Source organism: Echeneis naucrates, chromosome 19 (genome assembly GCF_900963305.1).
Source record: "Echeneis naucrates chromosome 19, fEcheNa1.1, whole genome shotgun sequence".
In the NCBI taxonomy this organism is placed as follows: Eukaryota; Metazoa; Chordata; class Actinopteri; order Carangiformes; family Echeneidae; genus Echeneis; species Echeneis naucrates.
The window spans coordinates 3,541,130-3,568,653 of NC_042529.1; the positions used below are offsets into that span (position 1 = coordinate 3,541,130).

The 27,524-nt window shown below is 43.6% G+C and overlaps 1 protein-coding gene and 1 long non-coding RNA gene across 2 annotated transcripts; one reads left to right on the plus strand and one right to left on the minus strand.

Moving 5' to 3' along the window:
- Window positions 1-1,951: 1,951 nt before the first annotated feature.
- On the minus strand, window positions 1,952-21,752 carry LOC115059541 (uncharacterized). The gene is made up of 5 exons (XR_003842211.1): window positions 21,647-21,752; window positions 20,111-20,161; window positions 3,843-3,975; window positions 2,864-2,957; window positions 1,952-2,084 (listed from the first exon to the last, which is right to left on the minus strand). It is a non-coding gene; the product is annotated as an uncharacterized LOC115059541 (long non-coding RNA).
- On the plus strand, window positions 20,348-24,563 carry tekt3 (tektin 3). Its single transcript, XM_029527041.1, has 7 exons — window positions 20,348-20,917; window positions 21,475-21,558; window positions 21,662-21,732; window positions 21,863-22,006; window positions 22,371-22,593; window positions 23,658-23,812; window positions 24,347-24,563. The coding sequence occupies exons 1-7, from the start codon at window positions 20,348-20,350 to the stop codon at window positions 24,561-24,563; spliced, it is 1,464 nt and encodes a 487-aa protein (XP_029382901.1).
- Window positions 24,564-27,524: the final 2,961 nt, after the last annotated feature.

Below are 27,524 nucleotides of genomic sequence, written 5' to 3' on the forward strand. Positions count from 1 at the left end.
GTTGGCTCATTAAAGCCCTCCGGCACTGACGGTAATTTTAATTTGCATCAGTACTTGGCTGAAAAAATATAAAGACTCTCAAAAGATAAAAAAGAAAAGAAACCTCCGGCATGACTTGTTTGTACATTACAGGCTCCATGACAGGCCGTGGGCCTGCAGGAATTAGATACTACATGCAGACTTTTTGACATAATCCAGTTCGTTGTGTGTCTCGGAGGAAACGTTGGTTAAATGATGCATTAACGACGAAGAGAGAGAAAAGTAAATTAACTGTACAGTTGAAATACATCACAGTTTTCCTTCTCCCTAAGCAAACATCCAATATCTGCTGTTTATGGCCATCTGGATGCGTGATAATCATCCCTGTTATTGCCACGTGGAAGCTGTTGTGTTGTCAGTTTGGGCTCATTGTTGAAGAGTTTTGCTTTTACGCAGACGCAAGTTATTCAGTTCGTTTGTCACTAAGATGAAGATTTTTCATACCAAACAACTGTCACAATGCTGCGGGCATTACGTAACACTTACACAACGTCGCCCCAATTACCTCGACCAACAACATTAATATGCAGCTTGTGTAAACTTACTATCCGCTGCTATGATTTATTATAATATCACAACGTGGCCTTCAATAAATGCTTTTCTTCGTTGTGGTACTTTTATATTTATTTAACTTTAAAGTAAAAGTAAACAAACAATTTATCTAATTTATATGATCCTCATTTGCTTTCTATTAAAATTATTCACCATAATAGTTTAGATGATGATATTTTGTATCAATCATGTCAATATTTGAAGTAACTAGTCATCAAAGGGTATAAAAAGTAGAATATTTCTCTTCTCTTTTAAAACAAGTAGAAGTATAAAACAGAATAAAATGGAGTCGCGCCAAGTACAAGCAGCTTAAGTTGTTGGTGAGGAAATTTAGATTTACATTCAACTCCTGGCATTAAGGACTTTACTGCCGCTGCTGTACAGCAGCCTGTGAGCTGAGCTGCCTTTACAGCGACGGTTTAGCAGAATCTGTGCAGTCTGACTCAAAAAGGATAACTTGTTCTCATCTTCCTCACCCTAAAGCTGTCCGACACAACATCTACAGAGCAGTGGGATTAAATTCTGGAGCCCTAGACAACAAAAAAGAAAACACTTGTTGATTGAATTATTTATCGCTGTGCCACTACTGCTCCCTTCTGACACTTTCATAGAAATGCAGGTGAAACTCCTGGATATGTTTTCGAACAGCAGACTAGAAAATTTCTATATTTTCAACACTTTTTCACTCTTGAGATGAAGTAAATAATTAATTTGCTTTGCTTTAAAATGGAGGAAACACAAAATGTGTGGCACAAATAAATCCAGGTTTGTAAAAAAAAAAAAAAAAAAGATTTTATAGTTGTTATTTAGACTCTGAATCCAGTCCAGCTTAATTAATGCATACATGGCTGATATAAATGCCAAATTTCTCTCCAGAGATATTCATTCTCTTTGTTTAATAAATCAAAAATATGTTGTTTTCTTTCCTTGTTTATATCTTTGCCACAAAAGGTTTCCCTAATGGCCAATTATGAAAATCCTATGGCTGGACTATCGCTTTTCATTTACACAATATGCCAAAAAAAAAAAAAAAAAAAAACCTCATGAAATGTGTTTTCATGGGCAGCTAAGAGGATTTCTAAGTCGCAGCCTTCAGTGATGTGTTTCCTTTGTTTCAGTGTGGAGGAGGACAAATAGCTGGATCAGAGCGGTGACTCACTGGAGCGACCGCATGGGAGCAGGCTGCGCTTCTTTCCAGCCAGATGAAATATCCTACTGAAAAATTTATATCCATGTGCTCTGCAGTAAATATTTACCCTGCTTTTCCTCTTGTTTGATGTACAGTATGATGTCTCATCTATCTGCTGAACATCTGAATTTACCAGCAGCTACAGCGTCGTGCAATTATGCAGCTGTGTGTGCTATTTCAGAAACTACTCGGGATTGCTATTTGTAGACTCTTTAGAGTTTTAAGAAGATTCAGACTTACCGTTTTCTGGGTGGATTATGAAGAGTCCCGAATAAACATGGAGAAGTTGCATTTGGCTGTTATGCTGCAAACAAGTGGAACAAACTGGAGGTTAAATATGCATCAAATGCACTTTTAAAACACTTTTAAATCCAGGTGTAAAACATTTCTTTTCTCTTATCCATTAAAAACTGCACTGCATATTATTTTAATAATTTAAATGTAGTTATTCTACGTGATTATATATATTATGATTTTGTGATTATGGTTTTATTCATCTGTTTTTAATTATGTTTTAACGGGATCATTTAGCCTTTTTTATGTCAAGCTCAGTGAATTTTCCTTTGTGTATGAATAGCACTACATAAACAAACTCACAATTAGAAATCTACGTCCTGCTGGTATACTATAAAGATTCAATCATTTAACGGGGAGACTAATGACCCTTTAAATGCAGACTAGTCAGTAAAAAAAAAAGAGATCAGTATATACTGACATCTGAATAAAAGATGTGATTTTCTTCAACTGTAAATGTGGTTTCAGTAAGAACATTGATTACAACTTGTTTTCTGTGGACCAGCTTTCAAAAGCCTGGCTGTAACTCCCACCCTTTTTGAACCCTGTGATTTTCAATCATTGTATCAATAAAGCCTTATTTTACTTCATTTGACTAAAATATTTAGGTAAGTGAACAAGTTAGTAAATAAACAAATAAGTAAATGTGAATATAAATACAGAAACTGAATAAAATGACATTTGCCTAAAAGCTAAACTAAAAAGAATCTTGAGTTTGCTTTTTAAACTGTTGGGAGGAACTATTAAAACTTTTTTTATTCCATTGTATTCACAATATATTTTACTTACCACAAGATGGAGCCGTTGATTGTTGTTTTTATTTTTTATTTTTTTGGATAGGTTGCTTTTTCTTTTTTCCAGTCACTGATGAGTCTTCCTTCATCTGTTGAAAGGCACAACATTGCACAAACGATTAGTGCATTTTCCATTTATCCATTTTTCTGCAGCTCTGCATCACTGAGAAAAACAAATTGGGTCATTTAAGTTTTCTGAAAATCCCTCAGTGTTGCGGTGACCCTAAGTGACCCGGGAAGCTCTTCCAAAAGTATTCATGTTCTCACAATGCAGAGGAGACATCTCAGAACCAAATGGTGACTTCTCTGTGTCTCCATTTTTTATTTTTGTTGGCGCCCTTGAACGGTGAGCTCATCTGAGCATCTCGCTTGACAACTAAATCCAAGGCTTTCTCTTTCCCTCCCTGTGCCTCTTGATAAATCTCAGCCATTTAGATTCAATAATTGCTCCAATGTGAGTTAAGAGGTTCTTCTGAAGAGGATGAACAGCTGAATGAAGGTCATTTTTCTGTAACACACGTCGCCTCATCTTAAGTGCTAATGCATCGATAATGTAGAATATTTTATTCCACTTTGAAAATTCATATATACTGTATAGAAACAAATCTATACATGTGTTTTACATGTAAAATCTATTTATTAGATGGGATGATAGACACTGCAGCTGTGAAAATACTTCAAATGCCAAATATTTAGTAATTTTATGACATAATCTTTATGCATCACCACATTTTCACAATTTAGCTATGCATGAAATCACTACATTGAGTTTTCTTGTACTGATTTGCACAAAAGCTGCACAATAATTACGAGCATGTTTTTAATTTTAATGATGAGCATGAATAAGTGAGTGATTTTAGATGGTCCCTTCTCAACAGATAGGTCTACTTGGGAAAGGCTGAATTTAGATCTTACTGCGTTGCTATTCTGGGTCAAAATTATACTGCATTTCTGGTGCAATTCTTGATAAGAACCTGTGGTGCTGAGTCCTTTCATGCCGCATCACATAAACACGCCGTTCAACAAACACCGAAGACCTTCAAGCAATCATTTCTTCCCCTGTTTAGTCTGAGCGAGCACATCTTCCTTGTAATCCACCATTTTGTCCTGTAATGAGACAGAAATTGTGTTAACAAGCAAGAAGTGAATGGAAACTGTAGAATAACGGGCTGGACTGAATGGATGTGATTCCCTGAGGATTTTTTAAAAGTGATTCTATATATGAGCCGGATAGGAAGTTGCCATGCGAAGTGCGTGATGGCCATGTGGGCTCAGAAAAAACACAGCAGGTCTGAGTTTGTGCCATCTTCGAGGGGTCTGAAGCTGACCACATGCACCTCAAAAACGTAAATATTTAGTTTAGTCGAGCTGAGCCAGTCAATTAATCTTTTTCAAATGAGAGTGTGGTCAAACAAACTGAAAAGGGGGCCTAATTAAAGCAGTTTACACAGAGATGTGATTGAACTTAATGTGATGGACATCCAAACAGCAGCTCGTGACCGTGAAGGAGAAAACACAGACGTTGGTATTATCTGCTTGGCAAAAGGTATTTCAATCAGAAAATTTGATATTGAAACTATTCAGTTTATAACCTCAATCAGCAAAGCTGTTGAACGCTTCCATCCAGTGAAGGTCTAAAAGGTGGTACTCATAAATTACAATTAATGAGTGTGGCAGGTGGTTTTTTTTTTTTTTTTTTTTTGGTTTTGTTTTGTTTTTCTTTTTTCTACTCAGACATTTTCAGCTGAGGGAAGCACATTGAAGTGAGGGGATAACAGCTGCACATTAAGGGCTTTCAGCGGAGCACTCTGGAAAAACAGAAGTTCAGAAACAGCCCCCTTGTGTAAGGTTTGAGTGCAGCTCTGGTTCTTTCGAGTGTCAAGTTCTGGGCACGCTGAAACCAAAAGGAAACCGAGCCAGTCTAGCGTCAACAATGACATTTTTACTATTCACCTCATTACTTGAAGTAATACCAAAGCAGTGCCACAGAAGGGAGAGAGAGGTTGCAGAAAAAAATGCAGACACTGATGATATTGATGTCGTTTCACCCGTAATTAACTCCTAGTATAGACTAAAATTGTGTATCCAGATCTTTAAAGTTAAACATAAAATTACTCTGGTTTAAGCCTCTCTCCTCGTGCTCCCAGTAGCTTGAAGAATAAATTAGGCTCTTTTACTTGTTTCTAAGGCTCTTTGGGACTGGCCTACATTGCAGATTTTTCTTGTCATTTCACATTCCTTCAGGGAGCTCTCGGCTCTTCTAATATCAGGCTTTCCAAAATTACCCTGCAATGAGAACTACAAACCAATTGATTTAATTATTTTTTATTTAAAGTCATTGGCCGTGCTTAATAAAAAGTTGCTGGCAATTATAACCAATGAAAAAGTGCAGAAGGTTCATAAATAGGTTATTTATGTTACATCAGAGGTTAAGTTATAATTTATCACTACTATTATCAATAACCAATGAGATATTTCTCCATGTAGCTCGGCCGATTGGAAACCAAAACCGGTGACGTTTCATCAAACGTCCCGTGCCTGCGTTTTAATGCAGTCGACAACGTGTCGGATTAAAACTGCTGACAGTTTCTTTGTTTGGACTGAATCCAAAGAGGAGTAGGGTAACACGGTGTACAGTGTAGCCTCGGATGGGGGTTGGGGTCTAGTATTAATGGTAGTGCTGGCTGTGATTATTATAATGGACCTTGGTGATGGTGGTGGGCACTTGGTGATGTGCGTTCGATATAAAGGGCTCCTTAAGGAAACATTAAATTGCAGAGCTTTTTGTATTGACCACAGCGGAGCGGCGTAAGTATTTCTGACAGGAAATATGAGGCACTCTTAGTTTGAAGTGTTTTGTTTGGGAGAGATTTTTTAGGTCTGTCATGCCAGGAAAAGACTGACCTGCTCTTAACAAGACTTGTCCGTAGTAACAGACAAAGCGTTTCCACAGACCGTAAGGTCGCATCGCCCTGACATGCCACAGCTCCACAACACCCCTTCGACATCACACATCCTGCCTGTTAAACAGACGCACAACTCCTTTCTGCTTCCTCCTTTTTCTCTGCATTTCCTTCTGTCAATCACACAGTATGGGCTGACACCCCCATCCACCCCCCTCAGGGATTTAACCTGTCACTAGGTTGAGAGGGTCGGCTTCCTTCCCGTGAGGAAGTTTGGGGCGGGATCGCCGGCTCCATCTCTGCCCCAGGAGGAGGTGGTGAAGAGGAGACCCGAGGTATTAACAGAAAGCTGCACATTCTCTCCCTCTGAATGAAAAAGCTAGGGTGGGGTTGAGAGGGACGATGCGTAGAGGAGGAAATGGACTGGACGGATACATCCCTAATCCATCATCTGCACCTCCCTTTTCCTCCTTAAGTCTATTTTTCCCACGTGTATGTGTGTGTGCTCCTGCTGTTTCGGCCAAAGCTACAGAAAAAGCCAGATATCCTCCATGATGGCCTGACTCCACCCATTCCTCATCCTTTCTCCACATTTGTTATCTAAATGACTGCAGAGCTTTACAGTCTTTTATGGGTTTGCTCGTGGCGAAGCGTAATTAAAATGAAATGAAAAGCCGAACTGTACAAAAGTGAGGCATCTCCTGCAAAAGCACAGACGAGACGTGACGACAAAACGGCCTCTCGTCTGGACTGGAAAAGAGACAGACTGTCGCCAGATTAAAGATCCAGGGGAAAGGTCAAGCCGAAAATCTAATTTGCTGAGATAATATCCTAAAAGGGTCAACGTCTCCACTTCTCTGTCGCGCTGTAGATATGAGAGAGAGCCGCGCTGAAATCCATGAGTCACACATCTGCCACCTGCCCGTGCATTCTGGACCGCTGCCTGAGAATTTGCTCCTGGTCGCTGCTCAGAGGAATTTCCTGTAGGGTGCGGAGCTGAATCACTACGTTTACTCCTAAAGTTATCCCAATTACAGGAGGGCCGCGTTCTGTTTGAGGATGACCAGCCCGCAGCTTGATTTTATGGGCCTTCTTATCCTCTTGAACATCTTTGCCTCATAATGGGACAAAGAGGCCTACGATTCAACATACTGAAGCCATATAAAAATTCTAAAAAACTACTCCGGTGATACAGAAGGAAAGTAAGTGTCAAATGTAGTTTAATGTCTGAGGGAGTATAATCTTTCCAGGGTGCATTAGGAACAAGAGCAGTTCGGACCGTTTATGGGCTGGATTCATAATCCCTGACATTTACTTAGCAGACCGCGCAGGCCTCGCGCAAACTGATGGCAGTCAACAGCCACTGGCAGATTAAAGAGCCATTAAGGCAGCCGTTCACGGAGCTCCGGTTGGCCCGCTCAGTCGTGCATCACCAGATGACGACTGGTCCTTTGGATGGTTTGCCATAGCGATGGGGTCGTTGAGTGGCTGTTAAAAACTTCTAGAAACCTGGAAAGTTGCAGAGCAGGAAGTCTGACGAGTATGTGAGGGAGAGAGCGAGAACTGCATCTGCAAAAGAAAGCTGATGGTGACAGAGTGCCCCCATCGGCCCCCGCCTTAAAAAGATCTTAGAAGTACTTCTGGCAACACTTATTAAGCAGTCAGTACTTTGAATGAGGAGAAATAGAAAGATTTTGTTAAACCGCTGTGGAATTAAGAGCGTGCCGATCAACCTCGATCTGTCTCATTTCCAGGAAGCTTTTTGTGCTTTTTGTGAGTGGCTAAGATGTTTTCCACGCAGACCACACACAGTTGAATCCCACACCTCCACTTTAGGTAAAGGGTTTATTTACATGGGCACCGTATGTATCCTCCAACTCAGAGAGGAAGAAAACCAAATACATCTGAGAACAATTTCTGTTATGAACCAAAACACTGCAAAAGAAAGAGAGAGAGATGAACCAATTTTGCATATCTGACTGAGCTGAAGGCCTCCGAAACAGAAATTCACCCCTTTCCCTCCATGTATTTCCAAAGCCGAGTGTGTAAGCCTGCGCCAACACACACCGTACACAAGTATCAAATAACACAGGCTGCAGTCTGCCTGATGTAAAGTTTCCACTCACACACTAACAGCATTGCATGTCGCAGATTAGCCAAGTGTGCCAAGCAGGTTTCTGAGCTGCAGGCCAGGAGAAGCTAATAGAGGTGCTGCTGAGGCAAAGTGGGCAGAGAAACGTTTAACTCTACACCGCTGAGCACAGCTGGTCAAAAAGACTGCGAATTTGGAAGATAGCCACTTTATCCGGCTTGTTTGAGCTGCACTTGTGTTTCGTTTTGTTTTTGTGACTTCTTCTTTCATATTTCCGTTGTACTATGATGATTTCACTTCCCAGCGAGTAAGGAATAAGACAGCATGGGCACGGTCCTAAAATAGATCAGGGGGAAAAAAAATAAAAAATCCGAACATACCCTTTGAATTGATTGAGTTGTTCTACCTCGGGCGTAGATGCGACCTACGACTGCATAAACGGCTCCTGCAGCAGAACTGAGTGATGTGTGTGTGCGAGCCGCAGTTACATAAATCCAGGATAGCTTTTCACTAGCTGTAAATACACAAGTGGGGAGCATAAATCATGACGACTGTTTCTTTAGACTTGACCTGTTAGAAATCTTGTTGACTGGTCGGCCTGACCCATCTGCATACAAGCACATGATAAACGCAAATACGCACGGGCCTCCTACTTCGTATTATTCGAAGGGGTGAACCTCGCCTCTGCAAAAAGGCACACAGTGAATTTCGGACATGTTTAGAGGGGTATATTTATAAATTGCGAGCCCACCCAGCCTGGGATGCTTTGGATGCTTTGGGTGTTACCAGAACTGGCACCAATAAAGGCCAGCGGCATTCCTAAAGCTATCGATATTAGCTGCAAAAGAGCCGGCTTCGAAAGCATTTTCCAGCTTTCCTTAGGTCTCATATATACAAGCAGAAACATGCTCTGTTGTATTAGTTGATGGCTGATGTGAGCTGATGTCAGAAGCAGCACCTTCCTCTTCAGTGGGTCCAGAAAATAGCTGCCCATTCTCTTTCTCTCTCTCTCTCTCTCTCTCTCAAACACAAGCACACACATCAAAATTTGGCTGCAGTCCCACTGATGCAAAGTTTCCATTGCTCAGTCCATGGTTTCAAATAAAAACATCCACTGTACTTATTTTTACTCTCGCAAAGCTTCATCAGATATAAACCCTCCGATGCACCACAACGCCATGCAGCTTGATAATTTGATAGCAGCTTAGAAAAGTGGGAGAATGCCGAGGGGAATATTATTGAGTTGTAGTTACCTGAGAAGCAGCCTGACTCTGATGACGGGTGGACCTTATTTTGCTTGTTTGGTGTTGTTTTTGTGTCAAAAAAAAAGTTTAATCAGATCAGGCCTGACTTCATGAGTTACCTTCCTCATAACACATGAAATATCAGAGGAGCAGCACGAATCAGAGCTTTTTCTTTTTTTATGTTTCAGGAAATAGGTTGTGATTTTGGGAAGCTGTTTAAATAAAATAAACAAACTAGAACCGGTCAAATGCTGATGTTTACAAACTAGACCTATTTTTCAGTGTGCCAGATTGGGCTAGCCTAAGCTAACTAAAATAATCTATTTTTAAAACTCAAATCGAAACGATTCAGGAAACACCGAATTGATATATAAAAATATGCTTTACAGTATGTGAGTGTGCTGCTGCTTTTGTTTTCTGCAACACCGGGTTAGGGTTAGGGTTAGGAAACGAGATTTAAGGGAGGCACATTTTCTCTTCTGCTTTTCTTCTTCTTCAGACAGCAACAGAGAGGCCAGAAGAAAGAGGCGACGCATGAATCACTAATGCATTTTCATTAAACCCAACCCAGAGACTGTGAGCTCAGTTTGCCCAGTTTTATATTCATACTTCATCCACAGCTAATGCTTAAAAACAAAACAAAACACATTCATGTGGAGACAAAACTCCTCCACGTTCAAATGAGCCATTTGATTTGAATACATCAAAGCTTCTTGTCGTGGATTCTCAGGGGTTTCAGACAATGTTAGTCTTTGTGGCAGAGCAGCATTCCCTCTGAGGGGTCAGCTGCTTCTCATTACCGCTCTAATGATAGACCAGGTAGGCTGGAGCTCACTTCGCTCCCAAATCCAACATCTTTTTGCCATTTTTTTTCTTTCACTCTTGTCTCTTCCTCTTCTGTCCTTCCTTGATCTTTTTGTGCTCACTCTAATTGTCCTCCTGTAACTCCTGACATAACGTCTGGTGCCAAAATCTTCAGACAGCAAAAGCCTACAGCTCTCACCCACAGCTATGTGGCCGACACCAGAGTGAATCAGACAAAGGGGGCTTTGTGCGACTCCTCCCTGTGAATGAACCACAGGGGGTGACAGAGAGCTCTGAACGTATTGCTGACAGGAGACGGTTCAACAACAAAATTCATTTTGCTTTTTTGTATGTATATGACTGAAGTACTAGTGTGTATTTTGTTACTTGTTTTCTTTTTTGCCTCTCTCTCGCTCATATTCTTTCTCCCTCTTATCCTCTTTTGGTATTTTCACCCTTTCCTTTCACTCCTCCCATGTGAACTTCTCATTCATCAGCCCCCTGCTCCCCTCCTTCGTCCCACAGCTCCTGCAGATTTTTCCAAAAGGACTCGTCCCCACCCCATAATGCTCATGACTGCCACGCCCCGACAGGGCTCTCATCTGCAGACACAGAGGGGGCTGGACGAGTTATTTTGTAAATCTCAATTACATCATAGCTGCTTCACTGAACTGCGACGAGCGCTGAGATGACATCCACTGGCCCTCGTGCTGATTTTGAAGTTTGCGAAGCAGCAGAATAACAGCCACAGTGGGATTATGGTATGATATCAATTTGCAAGGTGGGAGAGTGTTGGGTGTTGGCTCATCATTTTTTCTGCTCGGCCCCGGCAGATAGACGCATACGTGACACATTGCAGCTCTTTGTTTGCCGGGGCAGGCAGGGGACACTGGGCTGCTTTGCCGCCTCCTCTGTGCCCTGGGCACAAAAGGAGCCAGGATGGCAGCGAGTCACGGCTGACAAACTGCACATCATAAACAGTACAGCAGCACCTCCCTCATACAGGCAAACACTAAAGTGACAGTCCGCCGTCTGCAGACCTTCTAAGGACAAGAGAGGACAATGTGATTTATTTTCCTGTGCTGCTTTTTGGTTGTTTGTTTGTTTTGTTTTGTGGCACTGTATTAGAATTTTTACATTCCGGCACAAAACAAATCACTGAAATAAACTACGTATAATCTAAAATTATTGTTTTGTAAAGCATATGCATCATGTTTCATTTTCATGTTGTTAATTATGAAGGTTTTGATACACTCCTGACAACTGTGTGTGTGTTGAAGAGTACAGAGCTCAGATGAAACTCTGCTGAATGCTGGAAAAGGTGCGGGATAAATGTTTGTTGCTGACAATGTATGCGTCTTTTCACACATCTGTAAGCGTTTGTTTTTGTTGATGTGTCAATGGTCATACATCCATTTAAACCAACGGATGAATGCATCAGGACCAACTCAACATAATGAGGCTAGAGAAAAGTCAGTACCGTCCAACGCCAAGGAAGTTGATATCCAGTCCGGCGCCACAGCTGTGCCCTGCTGTCCTCAGCAGCCTGCTGCGTAGGCACGTGATGCCTGTGCTGGCTGAGCGGGAGGACAGAGAGAGGAGTGTCCAGGTCTCCCTCAGCTTCCCGCTCTGGTTGGGAGCAGCATGTGGTCAGATCACTTGGGTGGTCACCCCAAAATACTAGCTTGGGGGAAAAAAAAACAAAACAAAACTGTGTTAAACAACTGTAGAGTTCACCACAGCAGCTTGTGTTACACACAGACCCAGAACCTGGCAGCACTTGCTCAAGTGAGCAAAGATAGAAGGAGCTGAAACAGAGACAGGTGTTTACAAAAACCTCTAAATATGTTTGGATATTACAGATGCTTGACAGTTCAGCTCTGGAGCAAAGTGTGTGCTACAGCAAATCCTCCAAAGGTCCTAAATGCTTTCACACAACATGACACTAAAGCCTGAAGACGCTGAAACAAAACAAGGCCTTAAAAATGTTTGAAGTGCGAACATGAAGTATCATCAACGCAGGTTTTATCAAAACTTGATGCGAGGTCCCGCCTGCTCTCGATGACCTGACTGACTTCTAGGCACAGTACCACCTCACTGTCGCTGAGCTTGGCTCCTCCTCCTTGAGGTTAATGCACATTCCCAGCTGCCGCGGCCCATCCTGTCGGCGCACAAGATGAGGGCATAAAGTTGCCACGGATCCACCAGAGCCACGCAAGGGCCGGCTCGCAGCCTACGGCGAGCCCTCACGTGGCACACACACCTGACATGGCTGCGCGGCACATTCACATGCTATCATCATCACAATCCCAGTCAGAATGCACGCTGATGAGGGTCATTATGATATTTTAGGGGGGCGGGGGGGAGTTGGGGATTTGACAGGGGAAAGTAGTCTCTGTCAAAGCTGCCACTTGGCATTCCACTGAGACATTTTTACGGCTCTGCTCTCTGCGTCGTGCCCAAATTGGGAACCATGAGGCCATAATTGTCACAGGCCTCCTCCATTTATGCTACCCTGGCACCCCGAGCAGAATGAATGCCATATCAATAACCCACAGCCTGATTGCCATAAACGCATCCAACATCCGAGAAAAAACAATGGGAAAAAGCCACATTTTGTCCAACAAACTGGAGAGATCCAACTGTGTCCATTTATGGGGATGTGAAGCTGCCAGAAGAGAAAAATTAATTTCTCTCCCATCCGCTGAACACACTGACAATGGTCCTATTCTAATTCAGCCCAATTTTGGGAAACGGAGAACAATTTGAAAGCTTGTGAGGAACTGTCAAGCAGATGCCTTTGGCATTTCAGAGGGAGAGGGAGGGTGCCGGGGTTGGAAAATGCTTCTGAACAAAAACGCCATGGTTTTAAATGCCTTCCTCCGCATTGCAGCGGTAAATCTGAATATTCCCTGGCCTTTTGTTCGGCCGGCACAATCTACAGTGGAAGAATTCAGACAGAGACTACGAGCGCAAATAGGTTATGTTTTCTGCAAAAATTCGTTTTATGGTCACACTGGTGCATTTATACAAGAGAGAGACAACTACAACTGGCAATAGTGTTATAATGGACTGATTAAACCATCAAAGTGGCCAGTGGCACACTTGTTGCAGAGGTTCATTTGGGAGTAAATGAGTTCTGGCATGGAATAACTAAGAGAGAATATTCGTAATGCTAACTTTGTCTTCTCTAAACCTAGATGGAAATTTTGAAATGGCAGCAGTGTTGCATTGCAGTGGGGTGTGTCGCTCTGGAAGCCTAACATGACAACATGCCACTGAATCTATCTGATATCTCACTTGATGCACTCTGACCTTTGGCAGCACACAAAGGGAATGCACAAGCAGAGAATGCTTCAGTGTGTATGCCGAACGTATATGTAGCACATACTCTGACACTACAGAGCACACGTGATGGCAAGATGAAATCAACTTAGCCTGCAGAGAGTTGCTCGCTGCGTAAATGGAATGTAATTACAGTTAAGTGCGGCTGTTCATTAAACTAAAAGTGTCACGCCCAATAAAAACATTCATTTCAGTGTGTTTTCAGATTCTTATACTAGTGACTGCAACCAATGGGCACAGACACTGAGGAAAGTGTTGCCAAATCAATTAATTTTTCTTCTGAGTTTCTATTTCTAGCTAAATGCCAGCCTCAGCTTTAACACTTTTACTGGCAATGACTCCATAAACCAACATTGAAACAACTTCGAAAATAAAAAAAATATATAAAACAGAACATGGCGAGACTCCAGCCTTTCCAATAAAGACATCAGCAAAAACCTTCGGACATTCAGGCCAACGAAGAACAGCAAAGCTGTTTTGCTTTCAGGCGCAAAATTCTCCCTTTGAGGACGACAGTGTGTTTGGAGGGCCGTTAATCGTGCGGTAGAAATGGTCACAGTCAAAGAGTCCATCTGGACCCAGAAGCCCCCGCCTCACAAAAGAAAAATCCCAGTTCCAACCCTTGTTCCCAAACTGCCAAGGTCCAGCTGTGCACATCTCACATCAACACTGACAGACACCTCTTTGTGTGAGAGGACATAGACTGCGGCCAGCTATAAAAAACGAGCTGTGAGAGAGCTGGAGCGAATGGAACATTTAATAAGTGATTATAGAGAATGAAAGGAAAGGAATATGGATGAGGGGGTGAGGTGTGAGGTGTGAGGTGGGGGGGGGTTAGAGGAAAAAACATAAATAAAAGGAAGCACAGGAAACAAGACCTCTAGTTTCCATTTTCCCTTCCTCTTTTTTACTTTTTGCTGCAGTTCACACATCAGGTGGTCACTTGTTGAACATGACTCTGCTTAGTGTCACTGACACGAGGAATTTTGGGGTGTTTTCCTCGTGATTAAGGCTCCAGATATTCACCTGATTTGTGCGTTGCATGCTCGTGAGTCACTGTGCAAACAGCTGAGGTTTTCTATCATTCATGTTCCCCTTCCTGTCTTGCGTGGATGACAAGCACAAGCTGCATTTTCCCTAATTTGGGGTGGAGGTTTGTGTGTGAGAGCGATACTCACACACAGGGGGTGAATAATTCAACTCCTGAGTCAGCACGGAAACATTAGACCTCGCTCCCCTTTATAAACGTTTGGCCAAAAATAGCTTGAATTACAAGCCTGTTGTAACCTCAAAGCACATTGTCAACTTAGTTTATAGAGACTTGGACAGCTTTTTGAAAAAAGCTCTTAAATTTGTCGAACTACTTGTAACAAAACCTCAAGCTGCATGAGACAAATCCAGTACTGAGAGGAGGACCAGCTTAACAATGGAGGTGTTAATGGAAAGCAATCACTCGGCTGCTGTGTGTGGTGCGTGTGGACTGCTCTGCATCAGCAGCCCGTTCTCTGCCGATTCTGATGACTCACACCATCCAGGCCGGTCAGAGAAAACCACACAAAGCGCCAAATTACTGCAACTCTGAGTTTCCCACTGCAGTTAGTCAGTGGCACACTTCCTGAAGCTGACCAGGTTAGAGAATGAACAAAACAAGCGGTGCCCAACATCAGCTTTATCAGTGGTCTGAGCTGAAGCAGTTGGCACGGAGAGAGCGTTCAGGAAACTTTAATGTGCGATTTGAGCATGTGCTCAAGTTCGACATGGATGACACAGAACCACAAGCATCTCTGAGATTATTGTCATGTTGCATGACAAATTGACAGGCAGAGAGTCTGGTCAGTGTTTCCCTGTCCTGCCCTGGCCTGCCCTCTCCTCCGCTCTGCAGCGCGCCACAGTGTGGCTCCAGTGGAATGTGATGACCACGGACCAGACAAAGCCCTGCATTCATGCCCCCCCTCCACCACCCCCCACTATCCCCCATCCCACTCTGGAAGTTTGCCTTGATCACTGAGTGCGTTGGGGAGTGATGTGGAGGGTCCATCCCACCCTTGGCTGTCCTGTCAGACATACATTTCTCCTCCCGTGCACCAACACATGACTGCCGGGCCGCCGCATCAGCCACAAACCTCCGCCTTCATTTCTCTTTCTGAACCGTTTTAATTCACGTCAAAGGCGACATTGATTCCCGTCCACAGTGAAAACCTGGAGACACATGCTGCAGCATGGTTACAGTGAAAAGCCCTCTGGGATTTTGCCTGCATCTGTTTGGCCTGACTCGATAAACGGAAAGCGTTTGGTGTGTTATATTGAAGAAAAAAAAATTGAGAGAATGATTATATGTGCATGCTGGAAACAAAACAGGTGGCAAGAAGTGAAACCAGCCGGTGAAATTTTGCTTTTAGTTGTAGAATGAGTGATTTGAAACAAGCGGTGAGGGGAGGGGAGGTAATTGTATGTCATCCTCAGTTTGGCCTGATGTCAGTAATAAGTGATGCTAACTCGGTCATAGAGAGAGCACAAACACAAGCATCCTCGGCTGCCTGAATGTCTGCCTGGCAGCTGTTTCCTCTGTCTCAGTATCTAATAGATAATCCATTTGCTTCCTTTGTGTCGGTATAATGGAGCACTCTGTGCCTCCGAGGCATTTTCCAGCAAAATTCCAAACAAAAAACAACAAACACAAACACTTTCCATGCAAGTGCACGGGAACATGCAAGCATTTTTACGAGTTCTTATTGTTGAGTAAACTTCTGTATTCTAGCTCGACTACAAAAATATTTCTGTTCACGTCATCACTATCATGACATCATCGCTCTCAAGAAAACAAAGTGAACACATTAGTGAGCCCCGTTCTCTCACTGGGTTTATATTTTATCTTACTTTGAGATGACACACACGTAGATGTTCTTTCTTATTGCTGTAAACTGGATGTGGACACAAAGACTGAAAAATGGAGGCTATGTGAAAGGGACTTAAATGTGGATTCTACCTTGAGGACCATCAGGCTGTACAGAAGTCATGGCTTTACTTCTCACTTGGTTTATTAGCTCAGTAAACGTTTTCTCATTGTGTTTATTGTCTCAATCGCTCGTTTCAATCCCCCAAACAACACAATGTTGTTGTTTTTTTTAAGCGATGGTGCCATTTAGTGGAACACAGACAGCAATCAGGACGGAGGACAGACCAGGTCAGATCCACTTTTCACTCCTCCTGAGCTCCACCTTCTCATCCAAATAAATTTTCTCTCTGTCACCAAAAAAACCAACACAACCAGTTAGACTTGAGGCTAATAAACGGCAGTTTATGGCTGAAGTCCCGCTGGCTGGGCACTAGGTAAATACACACAAGGATGGCAAACCTGTGGCTGAAAATAATCCAGAAAGAAATGTCCAACAGCCAGCCTTATTTTTAACTGATGTCACCACAAAATGTAAAATGTGAGGTCAAAGTGGGCTAACTTCGTTGCACTGTACGGCTAAACAGCAGTAAACGTTACCAGCCATAACTCACTCAGAGAATCATCACATGTAATGGAAAACCAATCCACACCGGTGTCCATTTTTACATTGAAATTTATGTCACTACACCGCTAACACTGACACTGCTGATCGATCTTGGGCCCTTTATGAGACGAGGAAATGCTGCTTCACCGGCTTTCAGTCCGGTCTGCAATTGTTATTGCACAAGATTAAATTGCAACATCGATAACAGCAGAGAAGTCCCTCTTTGTGTCTTCGGTCGTTATATTTCAGGCGCATTTTCATTCCACCCCTGCAAGGAAATTGCTCTGAGAAGTCTGCCCACATGGTCGCGGTCAGTGAATACCATTCTCCCTTGTTACCAGTGGAGGAATAAAAGGTAGGCCTAAGAGACAAACTGGAGGATAGACTCGTGGTGTATCGTGGGTAAACACACCCACCCATCTCATCTGAGCTGAGCCCAGGGCGCTCCTGTGCTTTTCCCAGCAGGACGCAGCTTTATCTCAGCAGGGGCTCTTTAATACTGTCATCCGATTTAACAGTTCATTTCCTCTCCAGGTGCTCCCACCCTCCTCAAGCATCACTCCATCCACAGCTCGCATGAGGAAACCAATGCCATTACGGTCCCTCGCAAGTACTACAGTCGGGAGAGGAACTGGAAAACTGAACTGGGGGGGGGGGGGGGGGGGGGGCTGGAGAAGAAGTGAAAACACCAGAGAAATAGACAAGGACTTGTTTCCACTGGGTGGGGATGTTTAGAAAACATCCCTGACCCCCACCTCTAGTCTATTCTTACCTGATAAGCTGAAGGTCAATGGTGAAAAGTGAAGGATGTGTCAAGGCCTCAGGCTGTGTGTGTGCTTCATATAGTAAGATATAACAGACCTGTTGGCAAGTGAGTGAAGGCTGCGTGGTTACAGGCTTTTCTATCGGTGAGAAAACAAAGAATTTTGATCTCTAATATCACAGAGAACACACCAGATGTTCATGCTGCAAGAGAAAGCAACAGGGAAGTGTTTGTTTTGGAAGGTGGGATGTATTTTTGATCGTAAGTTCGAGTCCCACACTGAGACTGCAAGACACCCGCCTCTGGTCGATGGCATCTGGCAGCTTCGTTATGAGTGAAGAATTCTTCTGTTTATATTTGCCTTGGCTTAATACTGAGGGAGTTTCTGTGTGTCACACAGGCCTGAGAAACAGGCCGCAGTCTGTAGACTTATTGTCATATTAGAAGACAACTGAGACGAGGCACCATTTGCGTCTCCCAGTATTTATGTTGCAAAAGATAAATATGTATTTTTGCTGCAGCCAGAGAAAAGCCAAAGTCCTCTCTCGCTCACCAATCAGTGAAATCCAAACCACCGTGTGTGCAGTCAGCTGTGAGCGCTGACTGGAGATCCAGTGCATCGTATTTTCGTGTCTTTTGTTCAAACAGGATGAGAAAATGAAAGAGTCCGAATGCCAAAAACCTCTCAGTCAGCCGGACCACATGACATAAACATCTAGAAATTATGACACTTATCCGTTCCCGCTCACTTCACTTTTCATCCCCAAACCATACAGCTTAACTGCTACGAAGCTTCAATACCACAAACATATGGAAGCCATTTTTTTTTTTAAACTGGGCTTGTCAGGCCAAAGCTGAATTAAAACCCTCTTATTTATTGAGTTTTCATTCCCACTGTATGAATACTGCTGCCTTTGGTTCTGTGCATTTCCACTATGCAGTAATTCACAACACACTGTCATGGGCCGCAAGGCAAGAAGTATATATAGGACCCTCTAACATTTCCCTCACATTCTGAGGAACGTTGACAAGGAAGCACTTTTCCAGCGGACGCTCGCAGCTATGCATGGAGGAGGAATTTCATACGAGGGCAGGCTTTTCTGGAGCGTATTTATAGTGGTTGAGGTCAGGCCGGCGGAGGCACGCGGGGTGGCCTTCTCCAACCTGGCCATGTTAAGTGATGCCGCAGGCCACATGGGAGGAGCGATGACACGTCTTTACGCTCTAAATCTAAACCTGCATGTTTACGACAATAGCGGCCTCTCCCCACTCTGCAGAGGAGCGCCCAGAGCGGCGTCTTTGAAGATGTCACCCAGCGCTGCCTGTCTAACGGCAGACGCAGAGGCGGCTTCAGGGCAAAAGTTGTAAACCTGCACAAAGCCACCATGAGTGAACTTCAGATCATGTGGCATGTGGATAGATCAGAGACTGCAGGTTTACACCCCCACCAACACATTAGCGGCCTGATGTTGCTGATGGAGTGCTATTAAAGATACAACAGTTGGAAATTGTCGGTCTCTGATTTTTTTTTTTTTTTGGGGGGGGGGGCTCTTGTGAGAACATGAATAAACTTAAATATATACACACACACACACACACACACACACACTGACCCAGTGGCACAGTTAACTGCTAATGCTGATTTTAATTCATGCTCGCAATTTAAATGTGCCTGTGAAGACACTGTAGATTCCCAGAAAATGGACCTTTAATATCCCACTTTGTTCTGGTCAAAGTTCTGTGGTGAACATAAACCAGCTGAGCAACTCCTGGCTACAGCTTTGCTAGTCTCTGTGGCTGAAACCGAGCTATCATCTGTCCAGCCTCACCCCTTCAGAACAGATTAGTGTAAACGATCCTCATTTCCAATGGTAGGTAACACAACACAGATTATTATTCTGTGCTACAGGGGTTTGTGTGGACTCTTCCTGTGGCATGAATCATTAAACAGATGACTGTAATCCATACAGACAGCTCGGTCCTCTGGGTGACAGCTATCTGATGCTGCCTGGGGACCAAACAGACAAAGCTCAGATTGCTCCCCTTCTAACAAGATATTTGAAGGTAAACTGAAAATCGAGTCAGAAAAAAAAAACTAAAGCAGAACAACAACAACAACAACAAATGAATAAAATCATCTCTTAATATCCTGTAAAACAAATCCCCTCCATTTTGTTTTTTTTTTTTCCAGCAGAGATTTTACTTTGCATCACTTTAACGTTGAATCTAGAAGCAAGTGAGTTGCAGGACTAATGTGCAGCATCAAGACCACGGTGTTTATGTGAACGACTCCGGGTGCTTTAAAGGGCCAAGGACGTGTAAAAACACAAATAAAATTACTTTCAAAGTAGAACGCCAAAATTCCCCAATCTATCTTCAAAGTAGTGACATTTTACGACCCCAGTTAAAGCACCTGCCTGCCATTAATTTGAAAATCCTAGGCTGAGTGCTGCAGTAACCTATGGCAACTGCTTCTGTGTCAACAGAAATCTTGGACAGGCCGGCTCGGGCACCCCAGGACTGTGCACCGCCATTGGCTGACTGAATGAATGACTCGCAAACTTGTCCATGTATTATGCATGCGTGCATACCTTTAGTGCGTTCTTGAGCTCATTTCCAGGTACACACAACTGAGGGGAGGCCTGCAGAGAGAAACCAAAGGAAAGGTTTGGTAAGGCTCCACTTTAAAGCTTTTTTTTTTTTTTTTTTTTTTTTTTTTTTAAGTTTAGTACATTATCAATCTTTGATGTCTGAATGTCTTGGGTCGGTAAAATCTAAATGTGCCTTGGGTATTTGATGCATTGAAACCAGCAGCACTCAAATCGACAATGGAGCTAATGGGATCCACTCTGACGGCCACATATGCCCGGCCAAAAACCAGTCACTTCCTCCCCGCCATCTCCACCATGGCTTCCAGCTATCGCAGCACCCAGCCTGCCTTGGCCATGAATCCCAGTGCCAACCTGTGGAGGACCAACAGCTATTACAAGAGCAGCAGCGCGCTCCCAATTGCCTCTTCCATACAGCGAGAGAATGCAGATCTTCTTCGAGCCAAGACCGTGCTCTACCCATCCAACAGGACAGCACTGGCCACCCGCTACACCCCAGAGGACTGGTACAAGTCCAACCAAAACAATTACATGGAGTCCGAGTCATCCCGGAAAAGCGCTGAAAGGCTGAGGAGAGACACCATCAGGCTGATGCAGGATAAGGAGCAGCTGACCAGACGAACCCAAGAAAACACCAGCAAGAACATTGGTGAGCGACTCAACGACATCGCCTTCTGGAGGGCTGAGCTGAGCCACGAGACGGACAACATGGTGACGGAGATAGCTGCTCTCACTGAGGTCAAGAAGAGGCTGGAGAGAGCTTTGGCAGAGACTGAAGGACCCTTTCAGGTGAGGGTGGAAAGGCTAACATCCATCGAGTGCCTGTTTCTTTCTTTCTCTCTTCTAGTGAATAATATGTTCATTTTGAGAAAAAAAATTTTGTATTTCTGTAAGGACAAATTGCTTTTGCCTTGAAATATTAACACTGTGGGTCTCGCCGCTCAGTGCACTCATATTATTATTCATGAACATCATCTCACTGGGTCTGCACTGAGACAGCAGCTCGACTGGAGCTCTTAATTAGATCACCTCCGTGTCCTGTTTGAGCGTGTCTGCTCATTTGTTTCACTCAAAGAGGGTGAACTTAATCTGTCTTGAGATGTGATGAGGCAGACACCTTTCTAGGGTCGGCTCACGTGGCAGGAGACCTTCTTAGAGACTCTAGGTAACTGAATGCTGAAGAACGCAGTCGATGTTTAGCGCTATGCAGAAAACACACTGCTTAAATTACTACCCCACCTATCTGGATGCCTCAGAGAAGAAAATGCAACCTATTGAGTGACTTTAAATTCTGCTTGCTATACAACCATCTCAAGCTGTTTTAGTCATGATCGCTCTGTCAGCAGGTGTCTCAAGAGTGTTTGTACCACAGAGAGAAGCGGATGTCCATCGATCTGGTACATGACGATGTGGAGAAGGACCTCATAAAGGTAACAATAAGTCAGCGCTGTGTGTGTGCGCGCTACAATTGATAGCAAATTTGATAAAATAAAACAAAATGCTGGAATCTCTATTTACCGGCTTTGCGACAAGGAAGTGGAAGTCATCAAGTTGTGTCAAGAAAGGATGAGGCGACATCTGGACCGATCCGTCTCCCAGCTGGCGTGAGTCTGAAAGTTGAGATGACAAAATGTTGTTATAAACACGATCCTACGACATTGGGCTGTTTCCAAAACTGCTCATTTTGACATGTTTAGTATTTGACTGTTTTTCTGTGGCATTTCTTTGCTTCAGGTCTAACAGGGCAGCCCTGCATGAACTGGAACGAGACATGAATGACAAAGTGACAGCCCAGAGGATTGATGACAGGTGTCACCATCTGAGGAACACATCGGATGGTATCGGCTATTACAGAGGGATTGAAAGACTAGACCCTTCGTGAGTTTAGCCTGATGTGATGAAATATTAAGTTTCTCATGTTTGTTTATACCAGCTCAGACCGGACTGCTAAATTATTGATTACAAGTTAAACATTGGGTGAAAATCCTCAAATTCCAACTACATTTAATTGACTGAGAATGCCGTTTTCATGTTTTCAATCAAAATCCCAAAAATATGATCATGGTGGTGTTATTTTTCAGAGTCCAGTTCATGTTGAGATATTTCATAAGATATGTGACATGTTTATCATCTGATGGAGCTAAAGTTAAAGTCAGGGGATCACCAAATCGGAGAATTTTCATCTGACAGCAGTTGTTTGGATGTGACCGACAGACTGAAGTAATTGTTTTCCCTCTCTTAGGCTCTCTCTGCCAGATTCGTGGTCCAAGTTCACAGACGACAACATCTTGCACTCCCAGAGCCAACGAGCTGCTACCCACAAACTCCGGGATGAGATAGACATCTTGCTGAACACCACATCCAATGAAATGTGGAGCCAGTTCAACAACGTCAACGTGGCCTTCACCAACCGCATATCGGAGACCGCCGACGCCAAGAGCAGCCTGCAGACACACCTGGCTAAGGTTTCCCGCATTTTGTGTACCAACAGCACATTTCATTATTCCGTTTTTGATAATTCCATGTCTGACAATTTTTTATCTCATCAAGGAAATTTAGTTTTGACCTTTATCTATTTGTCCATTTGTTAGCAGGATTATGCAAAAAGTACTAAACCATTCTGCCAGGGATGAACCCATTCAGGAATATTCAGATTATTAATTATTAAAGTGCTTTTTTTCCCCTGAAGTCTGATGTAAGTGGCCTTTGCAGAGCTTTAGGCTGACTGAGTGGCTTTCGATTCTTGAATTTCATTTTGTCTTGGTCAAGATGATGAAGTTTCATGATCAAAAAGGCTGAACTCTAAAAAAAAAAAAAAAAAAAAAGGCATCAAGGGACAAAGCACATGACTCTGTGTTGAGTGAAAAAAAGAGAAACATGCATTCCCTGTCTTCCATCATTGGATCACTAAATTTGCCTCTAATCAGGAAGACATCGTGTGTTTGTGCCATTCATTTTTCCTTGTTATATATTCAGGAGCATATGATACAGAAATTTATATTACCTGATTCACGGCCTGAAGGGAATAATTGTTTTCTGTGGTGCATTACGTGCACATTGACTGTAAAACACTCCTGTCAACAGAGAGGAGCGGCGGCAGATGTAATAATCTGTACTGGATCTTATTGCTCTGGGGTTAATTGTCAAAGTTTACTCAATCTGAGTCCACGTCAGCTCTTCAGCGGGTTCAAACACTGACGGTAGCTGTGATGTGAGGCACACAGACATTAATAAAACTCAGCCTTTGTCAGAAGTGAGGAGAAGAAGGGATTTGCTGGAATTGAATTACATCAAATGGGTCTGGACAGTGCAGGCCACTGTGGTCAGCTGATGTGAAGCCTGCAGCGTGCAGTCTTTTATTCTTTCCTTTCAGATTCTCATCCTTTTCCTTTCTCTCAGCAGCCTTTCTTCCATTGCCCTAATTACCAGAATCTACATTACATGCCCCGCCATTCTGATGAAAAAACACTCAACTGCCACCGACCAACGTGACTACAAACTGAAATTAGATTTATTTCTCCTCACCCAGACTCTGCAGGAGATTTTCCAGACCGAGATGCTGATTGAGTCTCTGAAAAAAGCCCTGAGAGACAAAGAGTGCCCTTTGAAAGTGGCTCAAACCAGGCTGGAGGAGAGGACCCGCAGGCCAAACATAGAGCTCTGCAGAGACAACCCACATCATAGGTAACTCTGCAATTACTGCTCTGCCAGTGGGCGATTTAAACATTTATGCAGTGGGCGACAGTAGGCGCTCTACAGGAATGTTTCCTGAAATTGATCACACATGCCAAGCGTGGTGAATGTTGTGGTTGAGGGTTGAAAGTCGCAGTTCTTTAACAGCCCTGTCATTGGCTGTTATCTAACAGTAACTGACAACGGAGTAATCGCTATGCATCTGAATTTCATTTTCTCCTCAACTGCGGATTCAATCCACGTCGTATGGAGTGGGAGCGCACCGGCATTCAGGAGGAGCTCAGCTGCACCAGCACTCTTTTCCTTTTGCACGCTGAGCTACAACGACGAACACGAGGAAGTGCAGCGCTACGCGTGAAGTTATTACGATGCACTCAAGAAAACAGAAACTAAATGAATCAATACATTTCCAGGAATTGCACTGCAACATGCAAACGCGTTTTGTCACTGCAACCTGCGTAGACTTGTGAATGTTAAACTCATGAGATTTCCATCAGCCAATTGATTGTTAATCTCTGTGTTTAGACTTGTGAGCGAGGTGAGAGAGATCGAGGACACCATTCACAAGCTTCAGGAGAGGCTGATGGAGGCTGAGAACACTTTGCAGACTCTGGTGAAGACCAAAGTGAACCTGGAGCACGACCTGTCCATCAAGGCCAACTCACTCTTCCTGGACCAGGAGAAGTGCATGAGCATACGTAAGAGTTTTCCCAGCATGCCCCGTCTGGTGGGCTTCACCTAAATCAGGTCTCAAAAAAGGGAAGCTTAGATCCACTCTGACTGTTTTTGATGATTTTGGAGTGACTTAGCTGGTGGTGCTGGTGGGTTTGACTGCCAACAAAATAACTTAACTTCATAGGCCCTGATGTCAACAGCGACAGTAGATTGTGTTAGTTTTGAGCATGGCACCAGTAATCCATTCACAAAAAGTACAAAAGACAAGCCGTGCAGTTAAAACCTCCACTGCCCTTCTGATCGATCAGACATAATTCAACGTCTCTTCATGCTTCCATTTTGACATTGTTATCCTTGAAAAATGTTGTGAACTCACGTGTTTATATTTGAAAATGATCTATTAAAGGCCTTGTTAATGATGAAAATGAGCTATTGTTGTGCTGCATCTACGACCCCTCACTTATTCTGAATGTCTTAAGTTTCTGTCTCGACGGAAAGCATCGTCACAAGCACGAATGAAGAAGCGCTGAAAACAACACGACAGCATCTGGAAAGATTTTCTGGAATTCAGAACCTTGATTTATAAAATGAACCTTGCTTTTAACGCAGTGTTATCTGTGTGATTCATTTGGGGGTGGGAAGCTATCTGAGCCAGGGTTTGTGTTTCTGTTCAAAGTACACTGGCAACAGGCCACAGCCCAGTAGAGCGCAAACAGCGGCCGTGGAAGCACACGTGACAGTAATCTCCAAACATTCACCAGAAATTAGCTCGTACAACGGAGACATGAGCGTCACCTCAGATAGAGCGGTGACGGTGGTTTGAATCAGCTTGATTCACCGAGGACTTTACGATCCATTCTTCTTCTGTTGCCCATTACTCATCACCTCACCCAGAGGAGGAGCCGGGCAAACAACTTCTAAGTTATGTATCAAACCAACACACCCGTCCTATAAGATGGACCTCCACTAGTACATGGATGGATGGAAGCGGAGGAGTTCACCCTGACTGGATGCCACGATGGACGCCATCACTTTCATTTCATTTCATTTATTCAGTTGACACCTTCAGAGACCCAGCATGCTATTGACACACACTGCTGTAAACACCATTACACTTATTCGGCCAAACCTTCCACTGCTGCAGCTCTTGCACAACCTTTGGCTTCTCTGAGGAATGTAAACTTTGATCGCCTGCACGCAAGTGGCTGTGACTTCATTCATTACATTGATCAGCGTTATCTGACTGACTATTATCTTGTGGGCCCCGGTGGAAGGAGCATGATGGCATGGTGGTTAGCTCTGGTTTGGTACCGGGCCTGGAGCCTTTCTGTGTGCAGTTAGCATGTTCTCCCTGTGCCTGTGTGGGTTTCCTCCCACTGTCCAAAGACGACATGTTTAGGTCTGTCTGTAGGTCTGAGTGTGAGTGGTTGTTGGTCTCTGTGCGTTGGCCTTGGGATGGACTGGTGACTTGTCCAGGGTGTACCCCACCCTCGCTCAATGTGAACTGGGATTGGCTCCAACACCTCCCCCGTCCCGCAACCCAGAAACAGATAAGCTGTAGAAGACAAATGAACAAATCTCTCAGGTTGAGGGAGTGAATAGAAGTTGGAGACAGGCGTTGGACGGCTGGACTGGGATAATCACCAAAGACGAGTGAAAAGACATACAACCTGCCTCAATTCTATCACAAAACTGGCTCCCCCCAAATCATTTTAGTGGCTGACAAGTTCAAGTAGAAGCATCAACATCTCTCTTGTAAGTAGGGAGTTCTTTCCACATACAGGCTCCTGAAAGGGCAGAAGGAGTGACCAGAAAGATAAACCCCTCGTATGAGTAACGTGCACTTTGATTAAGGTGTGATGTTTTACGACTGCCTCCCCCTGCTGTGCAAACAGTATGTTATTTAAATACAGCATAGAGGAGGCAGGAGGCCTCTGCCATGGTTTCCCAAATGTATGTGTGGGCCTCCACAGTCCCGTGCTCAGGCACATTCCTGAGCCCTGGAACTGAAGGAGAAAGACCCCGTGTTTAATGAAAGGTTGCTCTCATCACCTTGTAATTAAACATACTGAAGGAGTCGAGGGGGTTCTCCTCCCTTCATCTGTCCTCTTTCAACTCCCACCTTCACAGCTCAGAAACACACAATGGAGACACCCATGAAGACATTTCATTCAAATGGATGGGGTTTCTGTCTCCCACGTTTCATTTCAGGTTCCAGTTCCCTTTCTGGGTGAGACGCAAATAGGCCTTCCCATTTGACCTCGTCAACGCCCACGCATATGGGGAATGTACTCTGGAATTTTCCCCACACTCCAAACATATTGGCAGTTTATTTTTAACGCCCACTCTTGTTATAGATGCCCTGCGCCTCATGTTATTTAGTATTTCTTGCATACCGTCATGCCATACTAAAGAGCTGATCACAGATCACTTGAGACTGGTGTCGGCCGCTGAGGGGCTTCTACTCCGAGCTGCAATTACAAACTTGGACTTAGTTTGCATCACTCAAGAAGAAAAGTGGGAGACTATTTGCTTCACTCAAAGTACAATGAACACTGATTACCTAATTACACTCAATCTAACGTTTAGCTGATAACCTGATTGCATTGTAGCTTTTTTGTTAGAATTCTGGGCCACAACTAAACCAGACACACAGCCCTGATATGTTATATGCCCTGACAGGCAGTATGGCTAATATGTTGGTGAAGAGCCACGTGATCACACTACAGCCTCTACGTTCTTTTTGTTTCCACCAACATAAAATGCTGCTTGATGTTCCACTTTTCACCGGCTAACATTATTTATCTGTTGTCTCAAGTTGCACACATTAAAAACTTTTGTTTGTTTATGTCTTGTAACAACTTTTTCTCGACACAGCCGTACAACACTGCTGACTAAATGGCCCGATAGAAGTTCAATATTAGGGTTAAGAGTTCTGATCTGTCTGTAAGCTTTTCCTGCTCTACTTTAGGGCTTTTGTCCAACAACCCTGTCACCATACCGACACAAGCTGTATTAAAATGAATCT

Coding starts and splice junctions, on each gene's coding strand:
- tekt3 (XM_029527041.1), top strand. CDS start 20,348: ATGGAGCTAATGGGATCCACTCTGACGGCCACATATGCCCGGCCAAAA. Junction 22,594..23,657: donor TGCAGACACACCTGGCTAAG/GTTTCCCGCATT, acceptor CTCCTCACCCAG/ACTCTGCAGGAGATTTTCCA. Junction 23,813..24,346: donor AGAGACAACCCACATCATAG/GTAACTCTGCAA, acceptor CTCTGTGTTTAG/ACTTGTGAGCGAGGTGAGAG.